General features: G+C 43.9%; 2 protein-coding genes across 5 annotated transcripts; one reads left to right on the top strand and one right to left on the bottom strand.

The window, feature by feature from the left end:
• Positions 1 to 60: 60 nt before the first annotated feature.
• On the top strand, positions 61 to 10,890 carry fbxo11a (F-box protein 11a). 3 transcript variants are annotated; one of them, XR_004784690.2, is made up of 22 exons: positions 61 to 494; positions 2,526 to 2,650; positions 2,759 to 2,840; positions 3,527 to 3,671; positions 4,030 to 4,159; positions 4,659 to 4,742; positions 4,825 to 4,957; positions 5,045 to 5,151; positions 5,234 to 5,345; positions 5,467 to 5,573; positions 5,812 to 5,949; positions 6,130 to 6,347; positions 6,455 to 6,635; positions 6,805 to 6,927; positions 7,263 to 7,348; positions 7,529 to 7,605; positions 7,701 to 7,844; positions 7,961 to 8,071; positions 8,203 to 8,310; positions 8,410 to 8,460; positions 8,618 to 8,716; positions 9,188 to 9,324. XR_004784690.2 is itself a non-coding variant. In XM_035606296.2 (22 exons), the coding sequence occupies exons 1-22, from the start codon at positions 401 to 403 to the stop codon at positions 9,315 to 9,317; spliced, it is 2,643 nt and encodes an 880-aa protein (XP_035462189.1). In that variant the 5' UTR covers positions 68 to 400; the 3' UTR covers positions 9,318 to 10,890. The 3 variants fall into 3 exon arrangements, 2 of the variants coding, with proteins under 2 accessions (XP_035462189.1, XP_035462190.1); XM_035606296.2 differs by having other exon boundaries at positions 68 to 494; positions 8,410 to 8,518; positions 9,188 to 10,890; XM_035606297.2 differs by having other exon boundaries at positions 70 to 494; positions 3,530 to 3,671; positions 8,410 to 8,518; positions 9,188 to 10,890.
• Positions 10,857 to 17,374, bottom strand: msh6 (mutS homolog 6 (E. coli)). 2 transcript variants are annotated; one of them, XM_035606295.2, is made up of 10 exons: positions 16,963 to 17,374; positions 16,051 to 16,256; positions 15,759 to 15,934; positions 13,062 to 15,633; positions 12,197 to 12,480; positions 11,964 to 12,081; positions 11,780 to 11,869; positions 11,502 to 11,656; positions 11,134 to 11,333; positions 10,857 to 11,039 (listed from the first exon to the last, which is right to left on the bottom strand). In XM_035606295.2, exons 1-10 carry the CDS (start codon positions 17,232 to 17,234, stop codon positions 10,958 to 10,960), a joined length of 4,155 nt encoding a protein of 1,384 aa, XP_035462188.2. In that variant the 5' UTR covers positions 17,235 to 17,374; the 3' UTR covers positions 10,857 to 10,957. The 2 variants fall into 2 exon arrangements, with proteins under 2 accessions (XP_035462188.2, XP_047190993.1); XM_047335037.1 differs by having other exon boundaries at positions 16,051 to 16,253.
• Positions 17,375 to 24,145: the final 6,771 nt, after the last annotated feature.

The following is a 24,145-nucleotide window of genomic DNA, read 5'->3' as shown; positions in this document are numbered from 1 at the left end:
TGCTCCCGGGACGTCGACTGCTGCCGGGGCAAACCGCGGACTGTCCCACGAGGAGCGCAGCAGGGCGGTCAGTGTTGAAAAGGCCGCCGAGCGCAGGGCGAAGCGACGTGACGGCCGCGGGGTCCTCCCATGTGATGCGACCGAGGCCCGACGGACCGTGCCTGTGTGTTATGGCTCCTCCCGCTACAGTCGAACGGGACCAGACGTAACAACACCAGTGCGGGGCGAACGGGAATCAACACACCGCGACACGGTCTCCTGGAGCCACGGCGAGAAGCATGGCAGCGCCTGCAGTGTTGAAGAAGACGACGACGACGACGACGACATAAGACGATGTGCTCGGCGGCGCCTCCTCTGCTGTGAAGCCTTCGACGGTCCTTCAACATTACCGACACCGCAAATGAACTCCGTCAGAGCAAGCAACGTTAGCAGACGACCCAGGCGAGTGTCGAGGCCGCGCCCGGTGCAGCCGGAGAGGAATCACCAGGAAAGAGGTAAACGGTCGCTCGCGGTCGGGCAGGTCGAGGCCCGCGTTGGTCCTTCGAAGGGCTGGACGTCGTCCAATGTTGTTTTCCGGCCGTTTGGGGGCAACGCTGGTCGCGGAGACGAAACAGCAGGGAGCTAACGGCAGTCTCCTCCACCCAGGAAACACCGAGGCTTTTGTGCGTGCGCCTAGGGTTCAGGCCGCGCTTTGTTTTGCCCGTGTGTCTGCCCCGAGCCGGCCCCTCTTCTGCTCGCCCGACCTCGCGACAGCGCCGACGGTGACAGCCGACGTTACACTCGCGGCGAAACCGCCAAGCAGTCGACGGCGGTTTGCTCGGTTCGCGCGTGACGACCGCAGAGCAGCGGCACGCGAAGTGGTTTTGCCCGTTGTCGTAGCATGCTAACTGGACCTAGCCTGTGCTAGTTAGCTGTTATTATTAGCATGTTTGGCTAGCTATCCGCGTCCTGGCGTTTAAAAAAAAGAAGAAGAAGAAGATAATAATAAAAAAAAAACAACCCCAACACTCTTAACACTTTACAACGTTAACATGTCAACACAGTGATATAAAAAGCAAAGTTGTATATTTCTCCCGTGGGCGCTGTGGGACAACAAGCCAGTGTAACGCAAACGAAAATCGTCACTTCATATTGTTTTACTAACTAAACCGTATCGACGGATGCTCTTTGATCACAGTGGCTATGGCCGGACGCCGGTGCGAGAGATCCTTGCCACAGGGACATTAAAGATCAGGAGCTGAATCTGATTAGACGTCGTCAGGTGGACCGGTGACATGTTGTGATATTGGATCTCACAGCATCAGTTGCAGTCAGCAGCAGAGGCTCAACTCTTTCTTGCTGTTTCTCATACAAATGGATGTAAACATGAAGCACTTAACTAATAACTCGGTAACCTTGACAACACAATCTGGAGGGAAAATTAGATGTTGTGCTCATCTCAGCAATTACTTGTTTTTTTTCTCCCTGTCTCACGTCTTTTACTCAGGTATGACCGACCACGGTGCCTAATTCTCTGTGCTCATGTTTAAAGCAGAGCTCAGTTGTAATTGTAAAGTGACAGTAAAGTCAAATTCCCTGTCAACAATAGTATCTTTGCCCTTTTCACACAATGCCGTCTATGCACACACATTATTTCTCCAGACAAGTTGCTGTAATTGGCCCAGTTTGTCACACAGACAGTGTTTGTAGTGGTTACTGGCCCAGTAGCAGGGGAGAGTCATCCTGGCTACCAGAGCAACAAGCAGACAGGGTGTGCGTGTCCCACCTGGGGTAGCTGTCAACTCATCATGCCGTGGTGAATAGGTTTATATATAGATGTCAGGTTTAGCTCAGCATTAACGCTATTGTTGTACATTGTACATATGCAAGAAGAATTAAAGATTCATCATTGGGCAACTGTAAACTTAATTCGATCACTGTAAACATTCAGCAACAACTATTTACATACACGTTCTTTAATCTTTAATTTTCATAAATTAATGCATTTGAAGCAAATATCAGCCAATCATGTGGCAGAAACTTGCTTCAACTTGCTTCAAAGCAAATACCAGTTGATATATCGATAATATAATATATTTGAAATATGACAGAAACTTAATTAATTTAGGCGTTAAAAAAATAAGTAATAATTCTGGTTGCAATGACGTGAAAGTTTGAAAATTAACGATTCTTCATTTCAGTATTGTAAACTTCATTTGATCACGTTGAACATTCAGCAACAACTATTTACATGAATACATGTTGTACATCATCCTTAGTACACACACTTAGAATCACAATTTGATGAAAAAGGCCAAACTTCTAAAAATCTTCATTAAAAAAAGTTTGGAGTGAAGCTATAGGATTTTGCAAGGTCCAATGAATTTAATAAAAGTTTTTTTAAATAAATTCCTTTTCAAGAAAACCCATGACCTGAACTTGCAGGCCCTCATCGAGTTGGCATGAAATGACCCCATTGTATTACATTTTTACATATATATATATATATATATATATATATACATTTCTTTAATCACCATTTGTAGATGAGGACGTGCCTGCAGATATGGTTGCAGAAGAATCCGGTCCAGGAGCTCAGAATAGTCCCTACCAACTTAGAAGAAAGTCTCTACCCAAGAGAAAAGTGTGTCCGACGAAGACAAACATGGAGGTACTTCTACTAGACACACTGAAAACATTGTAGAAATATTCCCCATCTCTTTTGTAAAAACATACTAATCGATATTTATATATTTCCACAAAATGTTTTAATCTGCAGGATGCTTCCACTTCGACCACAGACAACTTTGGACACCGACCAAAGCGTCCCAGAGTTTCAGGAAAGTGTCAAGATTTACCAGGTACGTAGGAACGCGTTACTGGACTTGAAGTGTATCTTTCGAAAAGGTGCATTCGCCGTAGTGTTTCCCACGGCTTGCGAGGGGCATTTGTGGGAGCAATTTTAGTAGGCTTATGGATAAATTAGTTTTTCCTTCAATGCCATGATAGAAGTGTGAAAAAATGTACAGTTAGACCCTCGTGTTAGCTTGTAGTGGGCAGTTGTGCATCATACAATGTGTCATGTTGCATGTTATTTTTCTTAATACAGCTTCACATTCATTTTCATAATGAGAGGTCCGCGAACTGCACAGACGTTATTTATACAACATGATTTGTATGTATGGTGTCAAACTCTTGTGAGGTCAACTCTTTGGTAAAGACATGAAACGGCGCCACGAGTTTCACAAAGTGAGAAAATATAGCTATGTTATTTGTGGCATTTTGAGTCTTTCTCGGACTGTGTAGTACTCGCCAAAGCTGCCCATTTGTATATCATTTGGTTTTGGCTTTGCACTTAACGCACATGTCAAAGTGCATGGTCACAAAATCTGATCTCTGCAGACATGTGTGTTGCTATTGCGAATAAAGAAATGTCATGTGATCTTGATTCTAAATATGCTCGTATGGCTGCCGGAATCTAACCCCACCCAAAACCCTGTTCTTTGGAAATATGTTATTCTGATGTTATGTTTCCTCCTCCTCCCAGCAGCTCCGGCAGAGCAGTATTTGCAGGAGAAGCTCCCAGACGAGGTGGTGCTAAAGATCTTCTCGTACCTGTTGGAGCAGGACTTGTGCCGCGCCGCATGTGTGTGCAAGCGCTTCAGTGAGCTGGCCAACGACCCCATCCTCTGGTGAGACATGTTAGAGTAGATGGTTAGTGTTGGGAACATTTTCTCTACGTCATCACCTTGTGAATACCTGGTGAATGGTTTAACAGCAGGTTTTAGTTTTTTTTTAATCTTTTGAATATTCAAATCCGTACTTGGTTCAACTCTGCTTAGGACAGTTCCAGCAACAGTCCCATATGCTTAGCGTCATGTGCAACCTGATATGGTTTGATATTGTCTTTAATGTGTATTCTGTTTGGGTTGTGTATCCGATTTGACATCACAAACTCTGTTGTACAAGAGTTTCTGTACTGGCGACTATTTAAACTGCCACAAACGAGAGTAGGACGAAGTTAACCATCATTGTTATTTCATGTTTCAGGAAGAGGCTGTACATGGAAGTCTTTGAATACACGCGACCCATGATGCACCCCGAGGCAGGGAAGTTCTACCAGATAAACCCAGAGGACTATGAGCAGCCAAACCCGTGGAAGGAAAGTTTTCAGCAGCTGGTACGGAACCTCCTGTGGTCTGTGGTTCACTGCTGATTATATGAAAGTCTTCCACGATGTACTTTTCCCCCCCTCCTTTTTTGTCCTTTAACAAACATATTCCACCACCATAAAAGAGCCACCTGATTTCATCTTTTACCACAAAGCAAATTACACACTGGCACAGCTGTAGGAACAGATCATTACTCTTAATGATTATTATAGCTTTTGTAGAAGATATATGTAGTAGCACTGATTTTTCCATCTGTGCGACATTAAATCCTCTCGTGTACAGACAGCTAATGTCATGTGAAAGTGCAACACCACAAGCTATAATAGTGACATTCAGTGTGCAGGGCATGGAAGAGAACTATGCTTGTAATTGTTTTTTTTTATGATATATTGAAATTCTAAAGGCTATGTCAGTGCAATGTCTTGTACTGTGAATTAGTTAATTTTGAAATATTTGTTCCTGTCGGTTTCAGCATGTGAATAATCCTGTTAAAAAATGTTTTCACAGTATAAAGGAGCACACGTTAAACCAGGCTTTGCAGAACACTTCTACAGTAATCCTGCCAGATACAAAGGGAGAGATAACATGTTTGTAAGTGAACTTGTTTTTTAAAAAATTCTCCACTCCATTTCGAATGCCCCTGTCTTTTACCTGACTTGTGATGTTCCTCCAGTACTATGACACCATTGAGGATGCTCTCGGAGGGGGCCAGGAGCCTCACTTTGACGGCCTGATATTCGTCCACTCTGGTATTTACACAGACGAGTGGATCTACATCGAGTCGCCCATCACGATGATCGGAGCTGGTATGCGTGTCTCAAGTCACGATTACAGTTTAATTGTGCAATTGTTAAAGTCTCGTCTTGAGTCAAACCTTTACGCTCATTTTTCAGCTCCTGGAAAAGTGGCAGAGAAAGTCATCATTGAGAACACCAGAGACTCCACATTTGTATTCATGGAAGGCTCAGAAGATGCTTATGTTGGATACATGACCATCAGGGTTAGATGACCGTCAAAGGATGATACGCATGCTTGCTCGGTTTGTCATAAGTGCTGCTAACAGTTTTTTTTTCCCGCTGCAGTTCAATCCTGACGATAAATCCGCCCAGCACCACAATGCCCACCACTGCTTGGAGATCACAGTCAACTGCAGCCCCATCATCGACCACTGCATCATACGCAGCACATGCACGGGTAATAATCTTTTGGTGCAGCTTGAATCCACATTTTATCTAATGGATATGTTTGTGATGAAATTGTGTGGGTTTATTTTTTACATGTTTGTACAAATAAATCTCTATGTTGCTTGTTTTAGTGGGTTCAGCTGTCTGTGTCAGTGGCCAGGGTGCTTGTCCCACGATCAAGCACTGCAATATCAGTGACTGTGAAAATGTCGGTCTTTACATCACCGACCATGCACAGGTAACACGCAAACTTTCATCAACGTAGCATATTATGTTAATGCTTGTCGGCATGTGTCAGCATCTGTATCATAGCACAGTTTGTTATCTGGAGCGACATTGATAGTTAAACAATAGCAGGGCCCATCTCTCTCAATTCCTATATACTCCTGCCAAGTGAAACATCTGTTAAAGAAAACCTTACAGTGGACAGGGAAATGTTGAAAGCCTTTCACTTACTCAATATTAATCACTTTCAGGGAATATACGAAGACAACGAGATCTCAAATAATGCTCTGGCTGGGATCTGGGTGAAAAACCACGGAAATCCAATTATCAGACGGAATCACATCCACCACGGCAGAGACGTGGGCGTTTTTACATTTGACCACGGCATGGTAAGATACTACTGCAACTGCAATTAGTTGTGGTGTCAGACAGGAACTCATTTGAACACCTTTTGAGTAAAGTTATATAGTGTACGCAGTGTATGTATTGTGAAATTGTAAAAGGTTGGTTTCACAAGTTTCTTAATAATGGGACTGAAAGGTATTTTGTATTTCTCTGTCAATTTCCAGGGTTACTTTGAGAGCTGTAACATCCATAGGAACCGTATCGCCGGCTTCGAGGTGAAGGCATACGCCAATCCGACAGTGGTCCGCTGCGAGATCCACCATGGTCAGACGGGCGGCATCTACGTGCACGAAAAGGGCCGCGGCCAGTTCATTGAAAACAAGATCTATGCAAATAACTTTGCTGGGGTGTGGATCACATCCAACAGTGACCCCACAATAAGGTCAGTGTGGTTTGGCTTTCAAAGGTTATATGAAATCAACAGTATTTAAATGGTATCAATTTGGACATATGTATCATGTCATAAAATGTCTTGTTTTGTCAAAATAGGGGCAATGCCATTTTCAATGGCAATCAAGGTGGCGTTTACATTTTCGGTGATGGCCGAGGCCTCATCGAAGGAAATGACATCTACGGCAACGCCCTCGCAGGAATCCAGATCAGGACGAACAGCTGTCCCATTGTCAGACACAACAAAATCCACGATGGCCAGCATGGCGGCATATATGTGGTAAATGTTTCAAAAGCATTTGATGCTGCTATAAGACCCATGAAGTTACTCATGCAATTTTTTTGTTTTTTTAATTACTAAAATAGTCTTACATCTTGGAACATTTTCCCTTTTTTCCGCTATCAATTTTGAATCGTCAGTAATGTATAGGTTGTTTTGTATCACACAGCATGAAAAAGGACAAGGCGTCATTGAGGAGAACGAGGTGTACAGCAACACGCTGGCAGGAGTGTGGGTGACGACAGGCAGCACGCCAGTACTGAGGAGGAACAGGATACACAGCGGGAAGCAGGTAAGCTTACAGGACACGTTACAAATTTAATGTTGAGAAATACACGTCAAAGTCACAAACCAGAAACAGCCCAAACACAACCTGGATAAGGCGTATATTATCTATATATATATATATATATATACTATTATCATATATTACCGTAGTCACCTGATGCGATGTATTTGCTCACTGGCACTAGTGTCATAATTCTGTCATAGATGTGTTCATGTGAGACTGACTTACTTTTGTGTCTTATAAAAAAAAGCTCCATCAGATAGAAACAAGTTAATAAAATGCTTTTTATACTTTTAACAAGACCTAATATTTTTTTTCTCTACTGTCATTTTCAAAAGGTTGGGGTCTACTTCTATGACAATGGCCATGGTGTGCTCGAAGACAATGACATCTACAACCACATGTACTCTGGAGTTCAAATTAGGTGTGTGGAAAATGACATATACATAATTTGTCTCATTTGTTTTGGTTTGGATATGGAGATAAGGGATGAACGTCCCGGTGAAGCCAGCTACACTGATGTTTAGATGGTTAGTTAGGGAAGGAAATACATGGTGCCTTGGTGAAGCAGTGGATCAACAGTGTCTTGTGTTTTTTTTGACAGGACTGGCAGCAATCCTAAGATCAGGCGGAACAAGATCTGGGGAGGCCAGAACGGAGGCATTTTGGTTTACAATTCAGGTGAGAGGGCAAAGAAGTGTGTTCTGTGGTCACTTCCAGTCGACAGTTTGACCGATGTTATAACAGTTACGACAAAACCTAAATCTGTTTTTCAGGCCTGGGCTTTATCGAGGACAACGAGATCTTCGACAATGCCATGGCCGGAGTGTGGATCAAGACGGACAGCAACCCCACCCTGCGGAGAAACAAGATCCACGATGGCAGAGACGGTGGGATCTGTATATTCAACGGAGGAAGAGGTAACTAATTAATTTATTATTTTCAATCAGGCACTTTTTATTCAGTTCAATTTTTGTCAGTGATTTTTTTTTTTTGTGTGAGGGTGTAATTGAGAGTTTCTTTACTGTCTTTTAAGGTTTGTTGGAGGAAAACGACATCTTCAGAAATGCCCAAGCCGGAGTCCTCATTAGCACCAACAGCCACCCCGTCCTGCGGAAAAACAGGATATTTGACGGCTTTGCTGCCGGTGGGTAGAACCTGTTTACTGTCATTATCTGAAATTGTGATGAGGTGCTGGAGTGTTATTATCATGGCTTTTTAACATCCTTACAAATCTGTTCACTGTAATATGAAGTATTGTTGTTTTTTAACTACTAGGTATTGAGATCACCAATCATGCCACAGCAACCCTGGAGGGCAATCAGATCTTCAACAATCGCTTTGGAGGATTGTTTCTTGCATCTGGTGTCAACGTTACAATGAAAGGTACCGTGGCGGTTCACTAAGATCAACTTTACCTTTTCTCCACGAATCTTGAATGCAAGTGACCTGCACTTGACTAATTTCTGCAATCTTTCCTTGCAGATAATAAAATAATGAACAATCAAGATGCAATTGAAAAGGCTGTGAGCAGAGGTCAGTGCCTGTACAAGATTTCAAGTTACACCAGCTATCCAATGCACGATTTTTACAGGTAATGTACTTATACATACTTGCAGTCAAGGTGACCAGAATGTCCTCGACTGTTCCGTTTGTTTAGTGATTGTTAACAATCATACTGGTTTTCGCGCAGGTGTCACACCTGCAACACGACAGACCGCAACGCCATCTGCGTGAACTGTATCAAGAAGTGTCACCAAGGGCACGACGTGGAGTTCATCAGACACGACAGGTGAGTCTTGCATATCCGTATATCTCCAAGGGTCAATTCACCCAATTTGATGAAGGTGAAATGCCATCTTTAAGAATTTGGCTCCCACACAAATACAGTGGAGACTTTGGCAGATTAAGTTAGCTAACAAATGACCCGTCGAGAGCTTAGAGAAGTTAAAGAAGTATGGAATATGAACGACTTATTTGACTGAGAATTTGACTTAAATTGCGATCAGTAACGTCAAAACCTGGCAAGATTCATATAAGATGCATTTTTAAAAGAATTGCTCAATAAGCCTGTTTACAAAATCTAATTCTGAAATTTTTGTTCCATGTATGTATAAGTTACACAAGAAATACATTAGCAAAGGATTATCAGTTAAGTTTAATATATCAATTTGTCCAAAAACATGTTTATTTTTTTCTTCTTTGTGCCTTCTTAGAGTTTAATGAAATCAAATTGCTGCTCCTCCTCCCTCTCTACCTGCAGATTCTTCTGTGACTGTGGAGCAGGGACGCTGTCAAATCCATGCACATTAGCCGGAGAGCCGACTCACGACACAGACACACTGTATGACTCAGCTCCTCCTATAGAGTCCAATACACTGCAGCACAACTGAGCTCAAGAGCAGACGTCCCTTTGCGCTTCAGCAGTAAATGGACATGAGACACTTTATGTTGTGCAGTGGAGGAAATCCAAACTATAGTACAGATTCACTTTGACAGAGCATATACAGTTACTTTAATAATAAAAAAAGAGACTTGGACATGAATATAAGAGACATTTGGAAGAAAAAAAACAACTTAAAGTCTGATTAAGGATGCCTCGCTTTTCATCGGTTATTTTACAAAAAAAAAGTGACGGCAGAGCAGAAGAGCAGCTGACTCAGGGTTTGTGGGTATGTTGGTTCAGTCAAATTAAATGAAACCGATGAGATGGAAAAAAAAAAGCCACAAGCTCATCTGCGACAAAGAAGTGGAAGAGCGAGATACTGCGGTTCATGTACAGCCCCACCACCGACAGACTCGCTCCGTCAGAAGAGGCACAACTTTTCTCACGAGGCGAAAAGCCTCAAATACAACAATGCTTCCATCACTGGCCAACGACGTGCTCGTACGATGCGTACGGGAAAAATGACCTAGCACTTCAGCTTTTTTTTCCCTCCCTCCCACCTTAAGACAAACTGTTGAGATCTCATTTTAATGCTTTTTGTGTAGTTTTGTAATATCATGCAAAAATTTTACTGTACTTGAATGTCTTTATTTTATTAAATGTTATTTTTTTTGGTTATTATACCCTAGAATTGCTGTAATTATACTCATGTCGCAGTATCTAAAGTTCTTTCTATGAAAGAGATCAGAGAAAAGAGACAAAAACACTAAACATTTTCTCCAGCAACGTTGGCTCCTTCACATTTGCAATACAGTAAAATTGATTCTGAAATGTGCTTTTTCAAGACTTGTCGATGTTCGTCATCGTCTAAGGGAATTGAACAGTTCTTTTGTCAGTTTTACATAATCTATGCATATTTTCTGTTTGTCATACAAAACCCAATACACCGTAAAGTCTAATGAGGGCTACAGGTCAAAGCCCAGCATTTAAGGGATGTAGTTTCTAATTATGATATTGCCTCTGTTATTTACTGAATTCAAACTGGTTGGAGTTATGGTATTATGCATCTGTTGGGACATTTGAATGGTTGTACATTGAGTTATTGTCATTGATTTGTCAGTTGAGTAGATTAGAAAATCTATACCCTGTATTACAGTCCATGAACAGGCACAAATGCTGCTATTTGGCCAAGATATACAATTTCTCTAAAATAGGACAGGTTTCAGTTGTTCCTATGTTTAGAAGAAGAGATGAGTCTTGTGAAAGCGCAGCTAATTTGTTGGTTCCCTTATTGGTCAATGTTGCTGGAGAATTTAAAGGCTTTTTACTCTACTGAAGCTGGGACAAGTACCTATATACAGCGCTATATGGTTTCACCCCCCTTTCCCCCATATTCATGTGTACTGGTGATTGTGGGTTCTCATACAGACTGAAATGTATGCATGTATCATAACATCTAGACTTAATATATTGTGAAGTATTCAATAACTGTTATGTAGGCGCTAGCGTGAATTAAAAGGGTTTAATTTCCTAGATGAAACTGTCATTTTTTTTTAAAAATAAACTTTATTAGATCATGACAGTAGTGTTTTTTTCTCAAGTGCTGACCAAACAAAACTTCAGCAAGAACAAATTCTCTTTTACAAACTACAGGCTGTTGAGCATCTGAAGGAGTGAAGCAAAGTGTGTGTTGTCCCGTGTAGCATCCTCAGCAAACTGACAGAGCTTCCTGCAAGAGAGAAGGGGAGAGGTCATCAGAACAAAGATTTTAGTGACTGAGGATTACTGCTGTAACAGTAATGTGCTACAATATAAATACATACTTGAACAGTCTGAGGCAGATGGTGCTCTTCTCAAACTCTCTGGCCTTCCTGTGTCCCGACTGAATGACTTCCTCTGGCAGGCTGGCAAGTCGAGCAGCGTTGAAGCCGTAGCTCTTGGGACAAGCACCGGTGATGAATTTGTAGAGGAACGTGATGGTTTCTTGACTTGGATCCTCGCATTCGTTCTCCACCATGCACGCCTGAAAAGGGACAGAGCGCGGACGTAACACTTAAGCACCAGAGCGCTGCACGTGGTTCAGAATGCACAAGAGCAAGGAACAGATATTTCCCCGGACAATCATTTTGGTCACAGCTCTATCATCTGCTGTTTTTGCAGTATATGGCTTGTTTTGCACTGCAACACTCACCATGTGGCCCAACCGCACAGCGGGGTTGTTGGTGTAATCCTCCACCAGAGAGTGGTAATGTGTGGAGAAGAGGGTGCGACAGCAGATCTTCTCAGCGAGCTCCTTCACAACAGCACTGGCGATCGCTGTGCCGTCATATGTGGCTGTGCCCCTTCCTGCAGAGAGTTCACAGCAGAAAGGTCACACCCCACAAACATGCACAGCAACAACACAGTGCAGCAGAGACTGTCCATGATGCTCACCGTCACTGAATAAACCATAATGACCAAAATACGTACCTAATTCATCCAGGAGGACGAGTGAGTGAGTGGTGGCGTGGTGCAGGATGCTGGCAGTCTCGCTCAACTCCACAAAGAAGGTACTCTCTCCTGCAGAAGACGAGAGTTGGCGGTACACGTTTTTCACGGAGCTCAGATCATTGCGTAACATACTGCACATTGCTACAGGAATCTGTGATCGTACCAGCCATGATGTGATCTGAGGCTCCCAGGCGAGTGAAGACCCTGTCAACGGGTGTGAACCGCAGGGTTTCGGCGGGAACGTAGCAACCCAGCTGGGCGAGGATGATCACAAGCCCACACTGTACACAAAGAGAAGAGATGCATATGAATATGGGCCAACAGACACTTCAAATAAACCTGCACTGTCCATGCCAGTGTCTCTTTTTTACATACATACGTCCATATCTGACCCACCTGTCTCATGAGAGTGGACTTTCCGCCCATGTTTGGCCCCGTGACGAGTACACACAAGGCGTGACCTTTCTCATCACTGTTCTCACCACTGCCGGGGCAGCCAATGAAGACATCATTGGGAATGAAGTCGTCACCGAAAAAGGTCTTGGTGACACAGGGGTGGCGGGATCCGACGAGGTCGACGAAGGGCTCCACCTGGTCATACTCCTCTGGGAGCACCACCTGTGGCCTGGACATTGCTCCGTCTCCACCTTGACTGTAGCGTGACAAGGCCAGCAGTACATCTGAGAGGGGAAAGACAATAAACTGGTAGTAAACTTTAGGGGGAATTAAGCATCCATTGAACCTGTCGCCCTTAAAAATTAAATCTAGAAAATTATAATTTGCAACGCACCGTCTTAGTATTTCATCTCTGTTAAAACTAGAATAAATAAATACAAGCCTGTGGCTGAGGAACACATAAGTACAATATGTTTCTGAATGATCTCTCCCTCTGTCAGATGAGAACACCAGTCCACAGTTTCCACCACAGTAAAAAAAAATAACTAAACAAATTGGTGTCAACTAGTTTTAGATGGAATAGTTTGACTCAATGAGAGAAAGATTTTTAACAAGCACTCACATTCTGGAGATATATCGGTCACATCCGCAGGAAATGTATTCAGAGCAGACACCTGCAATGCCAACTTGTTTTTTTTGTGGTGTTTTTTGTTTCCCCCCCAAATTGTTATACTAAGATGGTGAGAGGAAGAACACTATTCTGTTTTAAAGTACTGCTTGAGCAATTTGACTGCCACATGCTGTGAAAAAAACAATGCTGATGAACAAGAATTAAAAAAAAGAAAAAAAGAAGTAAGATAATTACCAAGCACTGCCATGCACTCCACGCCAGTCTTCCAGTCTCTGTAGTCCTTGTCAAAGTTGAAGAAGAGCCTCCTCATGCAGTCCTTCAGGGCCGCATCCCTCTTCTCCTCAAATCCCTGCAGCTCTGAGAACAGTCGCTCAGTCTCCTGCGTCACATAGCGCTTCCATCCTTTCTTTGTGGACTTCACCTCATACTCTTCGGGAATATTCCTCTCGGAGAAGCTGTCGGGGACCTCCATCTGGTAGCGGTTCCGCCCCGTTCCCCAGTAGGCCATGCTCTTACAGCCGAGTCTCTTCTTCTGTCTGTCCAGGTAATCCTGCAGCGCTTGTTCACAGTTCTTCACCCCGGTCAGGGCCTGGTCGAACTCGGGGTCAAAGCCAGCCTTCGGGGTAATGACACCAGTGGTGCGGGCCTTCTGGTGGTCGAAAGCCGTCTCCCAGCGCCTGAGTTCCACAGAGAGGTCGGGAAAGAGGCCATCCTCCTCACTTTTAAGACTGACAATTTGACGAAGCAACGAGGAGCGAAATTCACCGGAAACTGGAGAGAGGACAGAAATAATCTCCTGCATAGTTTTGAAACCCTCCAGTGTGGAAAGGAAGTCTGCTATCTTGCGCTTGCTGTAGGTGACCTCCTCGTAGAGAACTGCCCTGCTGTCAGGGTGGTCCTGGCCCTTCAGGGGAGTACCGATGCTGTGGATTTTGCTCAGGAGACGCTCCAAATCTGGGAGTTTCTTCAGCAGGTCTGAAACCTCAGTAGCCTGGGCCTGAGCTCCCATCAGGTCCTCGACCGCGTCCAGTCTGTCCCTTATGGACGTGGGGTTACACAGCGGAGCGCAGAGCCACTGCTTCAGCAGCCTCTTGCCAAAGGGGGTCGAGCACGTGTCCAAACGCTCCATCAGCGTCCCCTCTGTTCCTCCTGCCCCGTTCTGAAAGATTTCCAAGTTTGCCAGCGTCACTCCATCAAGGACCATTCGCTGACTAGTCTTGGCAAAGAAACTGGCAGGTCCAGCGGCTTTCTCCATCTCGACATCAACGGGGACATATTCTTCAAAGTTGGCCATGGAGAGCAGCTCCATGTCTACCAGACATTTCTTCAGGTAGAAAATGCATCCGCCCAGTGCTGACAGTGCCAGCTCGCAGCCCTCCTTGGGAGTAAGGCACAGGGAATCACTCCCGGAGGTCATCTTCTTCAGAAGAGGGGGGAGAAAATGGCTCCCAGTTCCCTGCTCCTTGCCAGTGGTGTCTTTGAAGTAGTCTTCATCCGAGAGGGTTTTAAGAGTCTTCTGTGCATCCCAGAACTGTGTTCCTGCATTGAGTCCTTCCTGCAGAGCGGAGGACAGGGAGGCCTTGAGTATTTTGCGCGTTTCAACAGATGGGTTCCCCCTCTCAAAGAGCACCTCAACAGGGGCATAGTGTGAAATCAGGGTGCGCAGGCGTGAGCAGTGTCGATCGTCGGGGAACTGGCCAACGTGAAAATAACCCACGGAGGTATCCACGAAGCAGACTCCGTAGGTGCGGTGTTGACCAGAGCTTTCCTCTCCCGCCTTCTCCTTTAAACTCAGCAGGAACTTGCTCTGACTCTCTGAAGGTGCACCGTCCAACACACTGTAGGTTTGGGTACCGCGCGTGATGATCCGGCACACCTCTCTCCTCACCACACGGTCGAACTTTGTGGGCTTTAGCATGGTCTTACAGCGTGCTTCCATCATGTCTGGGGTCTCCGTCTGCTCCACTCGAGCCACCTTGTAGCCTTTCTGGACCAGTACATCTGAGAAACGTCCAAACCCGATCTCTGGAAAGCCTGAGTGCGCCCAGGCCCCCTTCATGAAAGTCAGCCCCAGCTCGTTGACTCCAATCACAGCATCGGAATGGTAGAGCTCATAAAACTTCCCCACCTTGTAGAAGATCACCGTGTCAAACATCTCAGACTTCAGCTGCCACCAGCGACGCATACCAGGACTACTCCTGTTTAGAAAGTCTTCAGGCACGTACAGGGTGGTGGGATCGTAGTCATCCTCCGTCTGTCGCCGCCTTCGGCTGTCTTTCCTCCTGCCTTCCTGCAACCACTCCAGTTTGTCATGGTCCCAAACTGTTGCGCCTCCACTGTCGCCCGAACCATTTGCCTGGCTCTCAAAGCTGTCGGGGGCAGAGAAGGCGGACAAGCGAGACTTGGTGTCGGCGGTGAGAGGTGCCGGAGCTCGTTTGGGCGCAGCAGGCGGGGGAGTGGCCACTTTGGCTTTTGTACTAGCAGACTTCTCCGCAGGACGTTTGCGCTTCGCAGGCTTGATGGGGCTTTCTACTTCGGACTCTTGTGTGCTCTCCCCTTCCTCCCCTTCACTACTCACCGCTGCTTCTTCCTCTTCATCGTCACTGCTGGACGCAGCATGCTCTGGCTTGAATTCCTCGCCCGAGTCGTCACTGTCTGAGGCAACGACAATGCGACGCCGCTTGGCATTGTTGCTCTTTTCTGTTAAAGCCCGGGATGAACGGCGACTGACTTTGGATGACTTCACTTCCTCATTTTTCTGGTCATCCTCATCACTGACCTCTTCATCAGACACAGACTTGTCAACCTGACAAAGCACAAAAACAAACAATTGTTGTTGACACATAACAACTCATTTAATATTTCGTTGAAATGCAGGCTTTTTAATGTACATATTTCCAACAAGCTAACTGAAATTTAAAGCAATGTCACCTCCATGTCTTCATCCTCATCTTCTTCCTCATCAGATGGATCTGTGCAGAGAGGCATCTTTAATCTTTTATCAGGGCTGTCAAACATGACTCCGTCAGCGAGCTCCATCGCGTGACGGATTACTGGCTTGCCGCTGAAGAACACCCCTCCGATTTTAGCATCACTGCTGTCAGAGCCTGAAACAACAGAGAACAAACTAATCATTCAGCAGAAACAACACAGCCAGAAACTTTGCAGAGGAGAGGACAATTATTTTATCATCATTATTATTATGGGAATAATTGTGACCAACCTTGGTACTCTCGGATAAATTTGATGCTGACCCATCCTCTCGTAGGGGGTTCATCAAAGAAATGGACATGTATGCGCTGTTTTCGACCACGGCCTCTCATCTGCTGTCCTGTCAGGGGTTGGGGTACCACCATGCAAGGCCACCAGGGGTGTCCCTCCAGTTTTGCCCACACAAGGGCACCGGCACTGAATGAGCATGTGGAGCTGCTGGAGTTAAGAAAAACAGAGAAATAATTTATTGACACCCTGTCATACTCTCAATTCTGAAAAGTTGTCAGTCATTTTGAATTCATTTTCAGTTGTCATAAAAGACAAATATTTATATGTACATGTGTATATATATATATATATAAATAAAACCGTGTACACGTGACTTAAAACTCTTTAGAGTTTATGGTGGGGGACGTTGGCCTTGCTATATATTCTCCTGCCTTCATTTAATACATGCTATTGCATTTTCAACTCAATTTTTAATATCTTCATGAACTCGATATTAATATAAAATCATATACAATTGTGTGTGTGTGGTCAACAAACAAGCACATGGTGTGGTACCAACTAAAGATAGACCATCACACAGTGTAATATAAAAGGCATCAGTAGCCAATGGTGAATGTCCCTTTAATCTCTGTGTTCCTGTTAAATTAGATGGACGACAGTGAATTAACCCTGGGAAACAGTGCTCAGTCAGCGGTGGGCCCAGTTTTCATCGGATCACCTGAGATTCAGATGTCAGGTCGGATTAATTGCACGAAATGAACATGGGGGGTAAGTAAGTGTAGCACACGATGATTGTCTGTTTTTAAATGACTTGGTTCATAGTTTGAAGTATTAGCTGGGCTTTGCAGACGGTCTGCAGCGGAGCCAAAGGTGGCTCCAGCAATTTACACCGCCCCCGGACACGTTCACTCACCTTTCTTTAGTCGTCGGGGCATTGTCGCCGAACAGTTTCTTGAATCCTCCTTTCGCAGACTTGGACTCGCTCTTCGGTTTGGCCTTGTTGGTCTTGGCCGCTTGTTGTTCCTGTGGCGTCTGTTTAGCTTGCTCCTTCGGGGAGGAGTTGGACTTCTCCACCGAGGAAGGCAGGTCTGCCTCGGCCGGAGAGGGACTCGGCTTCGGCTTCGGCTTGGACACCTGCGGCGGAGACTTGGAGAAAAAATTGAAAAGCGAGCTTTGCTTCGACATGTTTGCGAGTCTTCGGGTCCGTGTTGTCGTTTTGTACTCCAGAAGAGGGACAGGTCAACAGGTCTTCGACATCTGCCAGTCACACTGCGCGAGCGCGTTCCGTTCGCGGGAAAGATACGCACGAGGCCTCCGCCAATGACAAGCGAGTCCAGTAGTCACGTGGTCTCAACGCGACTTCCGTTGGGCGCCCGCAGGACTTCTTCTTCTCTCCTCTGAAAACGGTGCAACACCGTGCACGCTGTGGGACAGGGTTACAGTTCACAGTACTGTAGGAATCAAATATACTCAAATTATTAAAAGTATAATTACTCAAAGTATAGTTTGTTATTCTATATCTGTCACTCTTATACTATAATAAATTATAACATTAGATTATTATTATCCATTCATGTTAAAGCAGGGGTTTACTGTTACAGTTTTACAAGCTACATTTTAACTATCTCACCCAAAGCTGCAACTGATGATTATTACAATTATGGATTGATAAACTGATTATTTTTCAGTTAACTTATTGATTGTTGTTTGGTTTGCAAAGATTTGGAAAATAGTGAGAAAGGCCACCAAAGTGACACCATGACAATGGTTGTTTTCTCCGACCAACATTCTTAACATGAGATTAATAAAACAATAGATGAGGATAATAATTAGTTACACGTTGGACGTCTTTGCTTGAAATTTCACTTGAATGATGATCAGTCAGTCATGGTTTCAAAATTCTGGCTGAGCTTGTGTACTATTCTTTTCCCACCAGCAGAGTGCAGCAGAATACTGGACGCCTCAGGAGTAGACTGTCTTTACAGTTCTTACAGTTCAGCTGTGGGATGGCAGCAACAACTACTCCCGTTCCTTTGCAACATTGCCCGAGCTAGTTATTGACACAAAACTGAGCACTGAGCTTTCTTCACCCTGTTATCTTTTTTGTTAGCAAGTTACAGCGAGAAGGGCACACAAGCCTTGATTTGTGGCCATTTTTTTTCAGTATGTCAGTTACAGTTACATAACTTGATCAATTGGAATGAAAGAAGCTTCAGTTGAAATATTAGTCTGCCAGGAAATGCTCACAGTTGTGATGTATACAAAACATAAAACGAGTAACTGCATATACTTATGTTACTGCCAAGCAATAGTTTATTGACAGTACTAGACACCGCAGAAGGTTAACCTTGCAAATTCAAAACAACCAAACGTCCACCCACATATGTCGTTTTGGCATATGGTGTGTGGGTGATAGGAAGCATCTAATTAAAACAGCATTACTTTGCACAGCATTTGTTATGAGGAGCTGTTTTAATCCAGTGGGACTGAATTTAGACAATCACTAATCAATGAGTAAACATGATCAATACAGTATTTATCATGACATTGTCAAAGTGTGAAAGCCTTGGTGCGTATCGTACACATATATTGCAACAATATAAAACATACCACATCCAGAGAGCAATCAAAAGTGGTGAGTGCCTATACCTGTAAAAGTAATGATTAAACAAAAACATAATGTTAAAATGATTTGGATTAATGAGTCTGATGGATGGGTGTGTGTGTGTGTGTGTGTGTGTGTGTGTGGGGGGGGGGGGGGGGGGGGTATGTGTGTTAGACAAACAATATGGAATGTTTACTGTACCCTGTATATTTTGTATAAAATCACAATTATCAGAGTGACTTTTAGCAGAATGAATGCAGCTGTAGTTTTGTTTGAAGTTGCACATTATTAATTAAATGTTGTTTTCATTCCTTAAGTGACTTGGAATTGGTCTCCAGGACACAGAAATCTGCAAAGCAAGCAGCTAATTAAAAAAGCCCCATATTTCCAGACACAAATAGACCTTTTTTCGCTGCAGGCATTTTGACTTAGGAAAAGCACAGAGGTTACTAATAAAATTAAGGGTGACTCGATTTTAATTCAAGTGCCCCAGTAGGTCACGAAGGAGTGACAGTGAGGCAGTGGAACAATAACAGGACCTGGAAACTGAAACAGCCAAGTGGAATTAAGCCATAAATTCTTTTATTAATTATACCTGCGCTTTCCCTACTGTGACATGTTGAAATATCCCGTGTGAAGATTAACTATTTGGGAGGAATATTAGCAGTGGTCTCATAGAACAACAAAAAAGTGGACTAAATCTTTTTCCATGTGATTGAACTGAAGATTTGGAAATGCAACAAAAACAACTAAAAAAGCTAAACCAAAAGCAATTTTCGGACTAATTTTTCCTTCAAACGATTTGCACCCCCTTGTCTTTGCAAACGGCATTTTTCTTTTTTCCCCCTGCATTGCCCACAAATCCTCCTTCCTGTTGCATCTGTCATGTCCACGATGGTGGTTTGCCCTGCAGGCACACTAATAAGGCTGCTGTCAAGTGCTTCCTCACCTTTTTTAGTGCACTGCCCTGAGAGGAGCGTGTAAGACAGAGAGCACCATACACACTCAAACTCACAGTGTATTTGAATTCCAAGCCGTTTTATTCCAGAAGGTGCACTTAAAACACTCAATCTGAATGACATACATTTTCACAAGCTCGTTGGAGCCGCGCCGAGTGCTGTATGGAACAAAGTGGGTACGGACTACGGAGTCTGAAGGTACAGCCTTAGATTACATCATAAAATGCTTCATTTTGCTCTGCACTGCCTGATATGGCCATCGCCTGGCCAAGAAAGATTTATGTGTAAGAACACTTGAGGCTCATTCACTTCAACCATCGTGGCAGCAAAAGAGAATATCCTCCCAACCCACCTTACTTGGGAGCTGCCGATTAAAAAAAAAATCATGCACTGGGAACAGTCACTTCCACGTTAATGGGACCTTGTCAGCAGATAAATATTTTCAGTATCATATCACACAGGCTGGACTGTGCAATGGTCGATAAACCTGCCATTGAAGGAGTTTCCATTTATTGTTGCCGTCCCTGAGCCAGTGAACAAAAAGAGGCCGTTTAAGTCATGTTGATGTTGAAATACATCGAATATTTACTGTCCGTCAAGACTGTTATCTTCAGCTGGGGTCACAAGTAAACTTAGATATAATGGGAAAATAGCATTTTACTAATATTATATTAATTATCCTGTGTTGCTTTGTTTCCATAGGTTGAAAACACCATGTAGCAAGCCTGCGCCAGATACACGTCATTAACATATACATTATTGGTGGCTATTATGATCAGCAGTAATGACCTGCACCAGGGATGTGAAACACCACCTAAATATACTCCCGCTGAAGGAAGTGCAGGGATGTGTGTGTGTCAGCTCAGCAGGGCGCTGGTTTATTGTGGCTTTATTGAACGTAGTGATGAGGACATCTCTCAAACAGCAGCACCTCGGGTTGTCTGGATCCTGTGAGGTAGTGGTTTGCGCTGCACCAGTACCGTAAGTGTGGGAAAGGTTGAGAAGAATTGATAAGAACGAGTATTTTTAATACCATACTTTAATTTTTGCAACCGCCTTTATGAACATCTGTGTGGGGAACAGAGAAAGCAATAAAGCTGATGAGAGGACAGAGACTCTCTCTCTCTCTGCATATCCATTGTTCTTATCCCCATTTTTTCTTTGATGGGCTGCGACACGACCCCCTTACCTCTTATTTTCAGTGTTTTTATTTCCTGTTCCTCCTGGGTGTCTTTCGTTTCCTCCAACCTGGTGCAGTACCATTCGAAAGCGGCCTCCACGGGACTCCTATTAGCATAATGAGTGCACATCAGGCCCATGTAGAGGCTGATTCCTTGTGCACTGCTGGGACTGGATAGAGAAAGAAAACATGAACTACCAGCTCAGCCCTTCCTCTCTTCCTTCCTCCCCTCCTTCCGTGCCTCTCATCATGTCTTCCTCCGCTGTGCTGCTTAATAGGGTGGCCAGATAAACACAGGCTCTCTCTTTGTTGCTGCTCTCACTTTGCTCTGCGTAAGACCGATTTTGTGATCACAGGGGTTCATTTTTACTTTCAGTTCTGCGCAGTAAAACACGGAGACCAATTATAAGTCCTAATTCAAATGACTAATGACAGTTTGCCTCGTCGCAGGGATGCGTTCAGTGGTTTTCCCGTCCCTTCACACTTCTCTTCTGTCACCGAGCCTCACTGAAATATACTATGTAAGGTTCAGTCACATCTTTATTCAGCTGCCTCTGGGGGAGCAGGGGGGGGGGCAGACATTGATTGCCCCGTGATAGTGCAGTCAGCAGATTTAACACCAACTGCAGTATCTTTCTCTGGACAGAGGGAAGGAGAGAGTATTTGCGTAGATGAAAATGGGAAAAATGACGAAGACGATAGAGGGGAAAAGATATTACAACGTACGGCTCGGTCCTCTCGTTGGTGCAATATGAACAAATTTGTCCATATTCAGACGGATTTAGTCACTGATTCTTTGCAAATAAGGTTATTTCACACATTCACAGTAAAAGAAAACCTGCAATTTTGTCCATAACGGATAATAAAAGTCCCATCATCACTAGAATTTCTGCTGTCCTTGACATGCACCAAAGCTGTGCACACTGTTTCAAAAACAAAATAACCAACCATGTTTTTGAAAATTAAGTCATTTATTTATTTCAACAAGAGCCAAACCTTCAGATTCAAAAATGCTTTGTGCAGAGCTGCAAATGCTTCTCAGGGATGTGGAAGACTAGTCCAATCATTATTTGTGTGTAACTGCATCTATTTATCATACTTGCAATTTAAGGAAATCCTAATGATTCTCTTGGTTGAGTGGATGCGTTCTGTTAAAATTAGCCTCGGATCTGCACTTGATTTGAGTCACTGAGGTGTTCTAAGCTGAAAGGGTTTCTTCTCACCTCCGGCTTTCTTACTATTCGTCTAACTTTATCTGCGGTGAACTGTGTGGTTTATTGCATTGAAGCAGGCTGACACCGAGGGATTTCTGCAATAGTAAACGCCGCTGTATGCTAATCAGAATGAGAGGATCACATTGAACTTCATTAGCGGAATTGGTGGGTTTCTCTTATCTATTAACCCCTCGCTCCCCCTGTCTCTCCTCCCGCAGATGTTATGAGGTAATTGCCTCATCGCTCAGACTGCTCAGCCCCCTACACATTTTTTAAATTTCCTGTTTTCTCCGTGACTTTTGATTTTCACACTCTAACTTGAATTGAGTGGCTCGCGGTCTCTTCAGATAGCATTCGATTTGCCGCGGGCGGTTTCTGCAGCCTTCCCCATGTGCATCCCGAGCTGATGAATAAAACAGCGGACCCTTTTCACGGCACACGAAAGGCGTGTGTGTGAGAAGAGGTCGCCATGGGTTGAAAGTGATCCTTAATGTGACTAAATGCATTATAGCCCCAGGTTGAGACATGCATATAAAGAGTAAAGAGCCTGAGGCTATGGGAAGCAACCGAAGCAATTAACCCCATTATTACAGCGCTAATTTAAATGCCTAAATTAATACTGTCGACACATTAATCCCTTAGAGTCAAAGGTAAGTACTTTATCCCGTCTCTATTTTTCGAAGAGTGAGTCAATGTAGAGCCGTTTTTAGACAACATTATGCATTTCGGGATATCAGTATGCCTGCAGAGGATGTTCTGCTTTTTATCTGATCTTTGATCTGAAGCTGTAAATTCTCAGATAATGTTTTATTTATCTTGTTGTGCATCAAGCAAATTTTATTTGCTGCCTTATTTCTGATTAAAGGGAAAGACCTTTGATATTCTATGTTTTCGTATTGTCCACAAATCCGAAGAAAAGACCAAAACCAACACTGTATTAATCTATTAATACTCTGCTTTTCCCCTGCAGTACCTGTCGGTGGGTCTCAGTGTCTATAGCCCACTTGCTCCTCCTCAAGGTGTTTATCTTTAAAAAAAAATGGGCCGTACACTTTCAGTATTTGTAAAAGCTAAATGCCCGTAAAAAACAGCTGGGCACTGCAGTTTATAACACATTTCACTCTGACGGGAGGGAATAGTTTTGTTGAGGACTGTTTTCAGGTGCAGATTAAAACACACTCGATGCACTAATGAGGATTGATGGCACCAGTATGGTATATATGGAATTGATTCAAACAAAAGACAATGCCTCATATCATAATCACGTTTTTTGCAACAAAGGGAAATATAACGTAGTGGTCAGACCATGGGGAACGCACCATATCAGGTTTTGGATATACACAGGAAATATATCCATGATTGTTGGTTTCGTTCTATTTATGGGATCAATAATAGAAATATAGAATATCACCAGTTTCACGCGTTAGGGTGCATTACCTTTCCCTTTATTTGAAAAACATTGCTTCCTGCTTTATCATATCCTAAAAGTCAATTAATGTCAAAAACATATATAAGAAATCAAATAGTCTACGATCTTGCGAGATATTGGTATCTATTTACCGAAGGAAGCTCGGATATATCCGTTTACAGTGGTGATAGGGGGGTTCATATTGTGTTAACTGGAGTGGGGAGGAAACAGGAGAGCGGTGCAGAGAAAGAGTGCGAGCAGCACTTGACAAATGGCAGGGAATCAGAGGTTTCTGCCGCAGTGGAGGAATTGAGGAACATGTCTCTGACGGCTGGACCCAGAGGAGACACGTCAGCTTGCTGCTGCTGCTGGAGGTTTAACTGCAGTCCTGTCTCCCTGGGGAATAATCTTGCCGTTCACACTGTAACAGTGTGTGACATAAAGCTTTGTTTGCGTGCCAAGAGGGGGGAAAACCAAGAAAAGACACAAGCATTTGATTATTTCCTCCCGGTCTAAAATCAGAAAAGTCCTTTTGGGGGCTTGAAAGCTGAATCGGCTGCGCTGCAGTGGAGTTGAATTCCTTTCTGTGTGATTTATTGTGTCGAACAGAGGCTAGTTATTTTTGCACAAGTCTGGCAACATGCAGATATTCCAGCAAAACAATGACTCAAGTGATCCAAAGTGGTCCAGCGTACGAAGAGGGAGAGCTGCATCATCCTGGGTGGGTGTT

Source organism: Scophthalmus maximus, chromosome 10 (assembly GCF_022379125.1).
Source record: "Scophthalmus maximus strain ysfricsl-2021 chromosome 10, ASM2237912v1, whole genome shotgun sequence".
Taxonomy (NCBI): domain Eukaryota; kingdom Metazoa; phylum Chordata; class Actinopteri; order Pleuronectiformes; family Scophthalmidae; genus Scophthalmus; species Scophthalmus maximus.
Note: the sequence above shows the minus strand (reverse complement) of the source record. Positions and strands in the feature narration are given on the sequence as shown.

Coding starts and splice junctions, on each gene's coding strand:
- fbxo11a (XM_035606296.2), top strand. CDS start 401: ATGAACTCCGTCAGAGCAAGCAACGTTAGCAGACGACCCAGGCGAGTG. Junction 6,348..6,454: donor AACAGTGACCCCACAATAAG/GTCAGTGTGGTT, acceptor TTGTCAAAATAG/GGGCAATGCCATTTTCAATG. Junction 8,717..9,187: donor GAGTTCATCAGACACGACAG/GTGAGTCTTGCA, acceptor CTCTACCTGCAG/ATTCTTCTGTGACTGTGGAG.
- msh6 (XM_035606295.2), bottom strand. CDS start 17,234: ATGTCGAAGCAAAGCTCGCTTTTCAATTTTTTCTCCAAGTCTCCGCCG. Junction 12,481..13,061: donor GGAGTGCATGGCAGTGCTTG/GTAATTATCTTA, acceptor TTCCCCTCTCAG/ATGTACTGCTGGCCTTGTCA. Junction 11,657..11,779: donor CGTCCTCCTGGATGAATTAG/GTACGTATTTTG, acceptor AACTCTCTGCAG/GAAGGGGCACAGCCACATAT.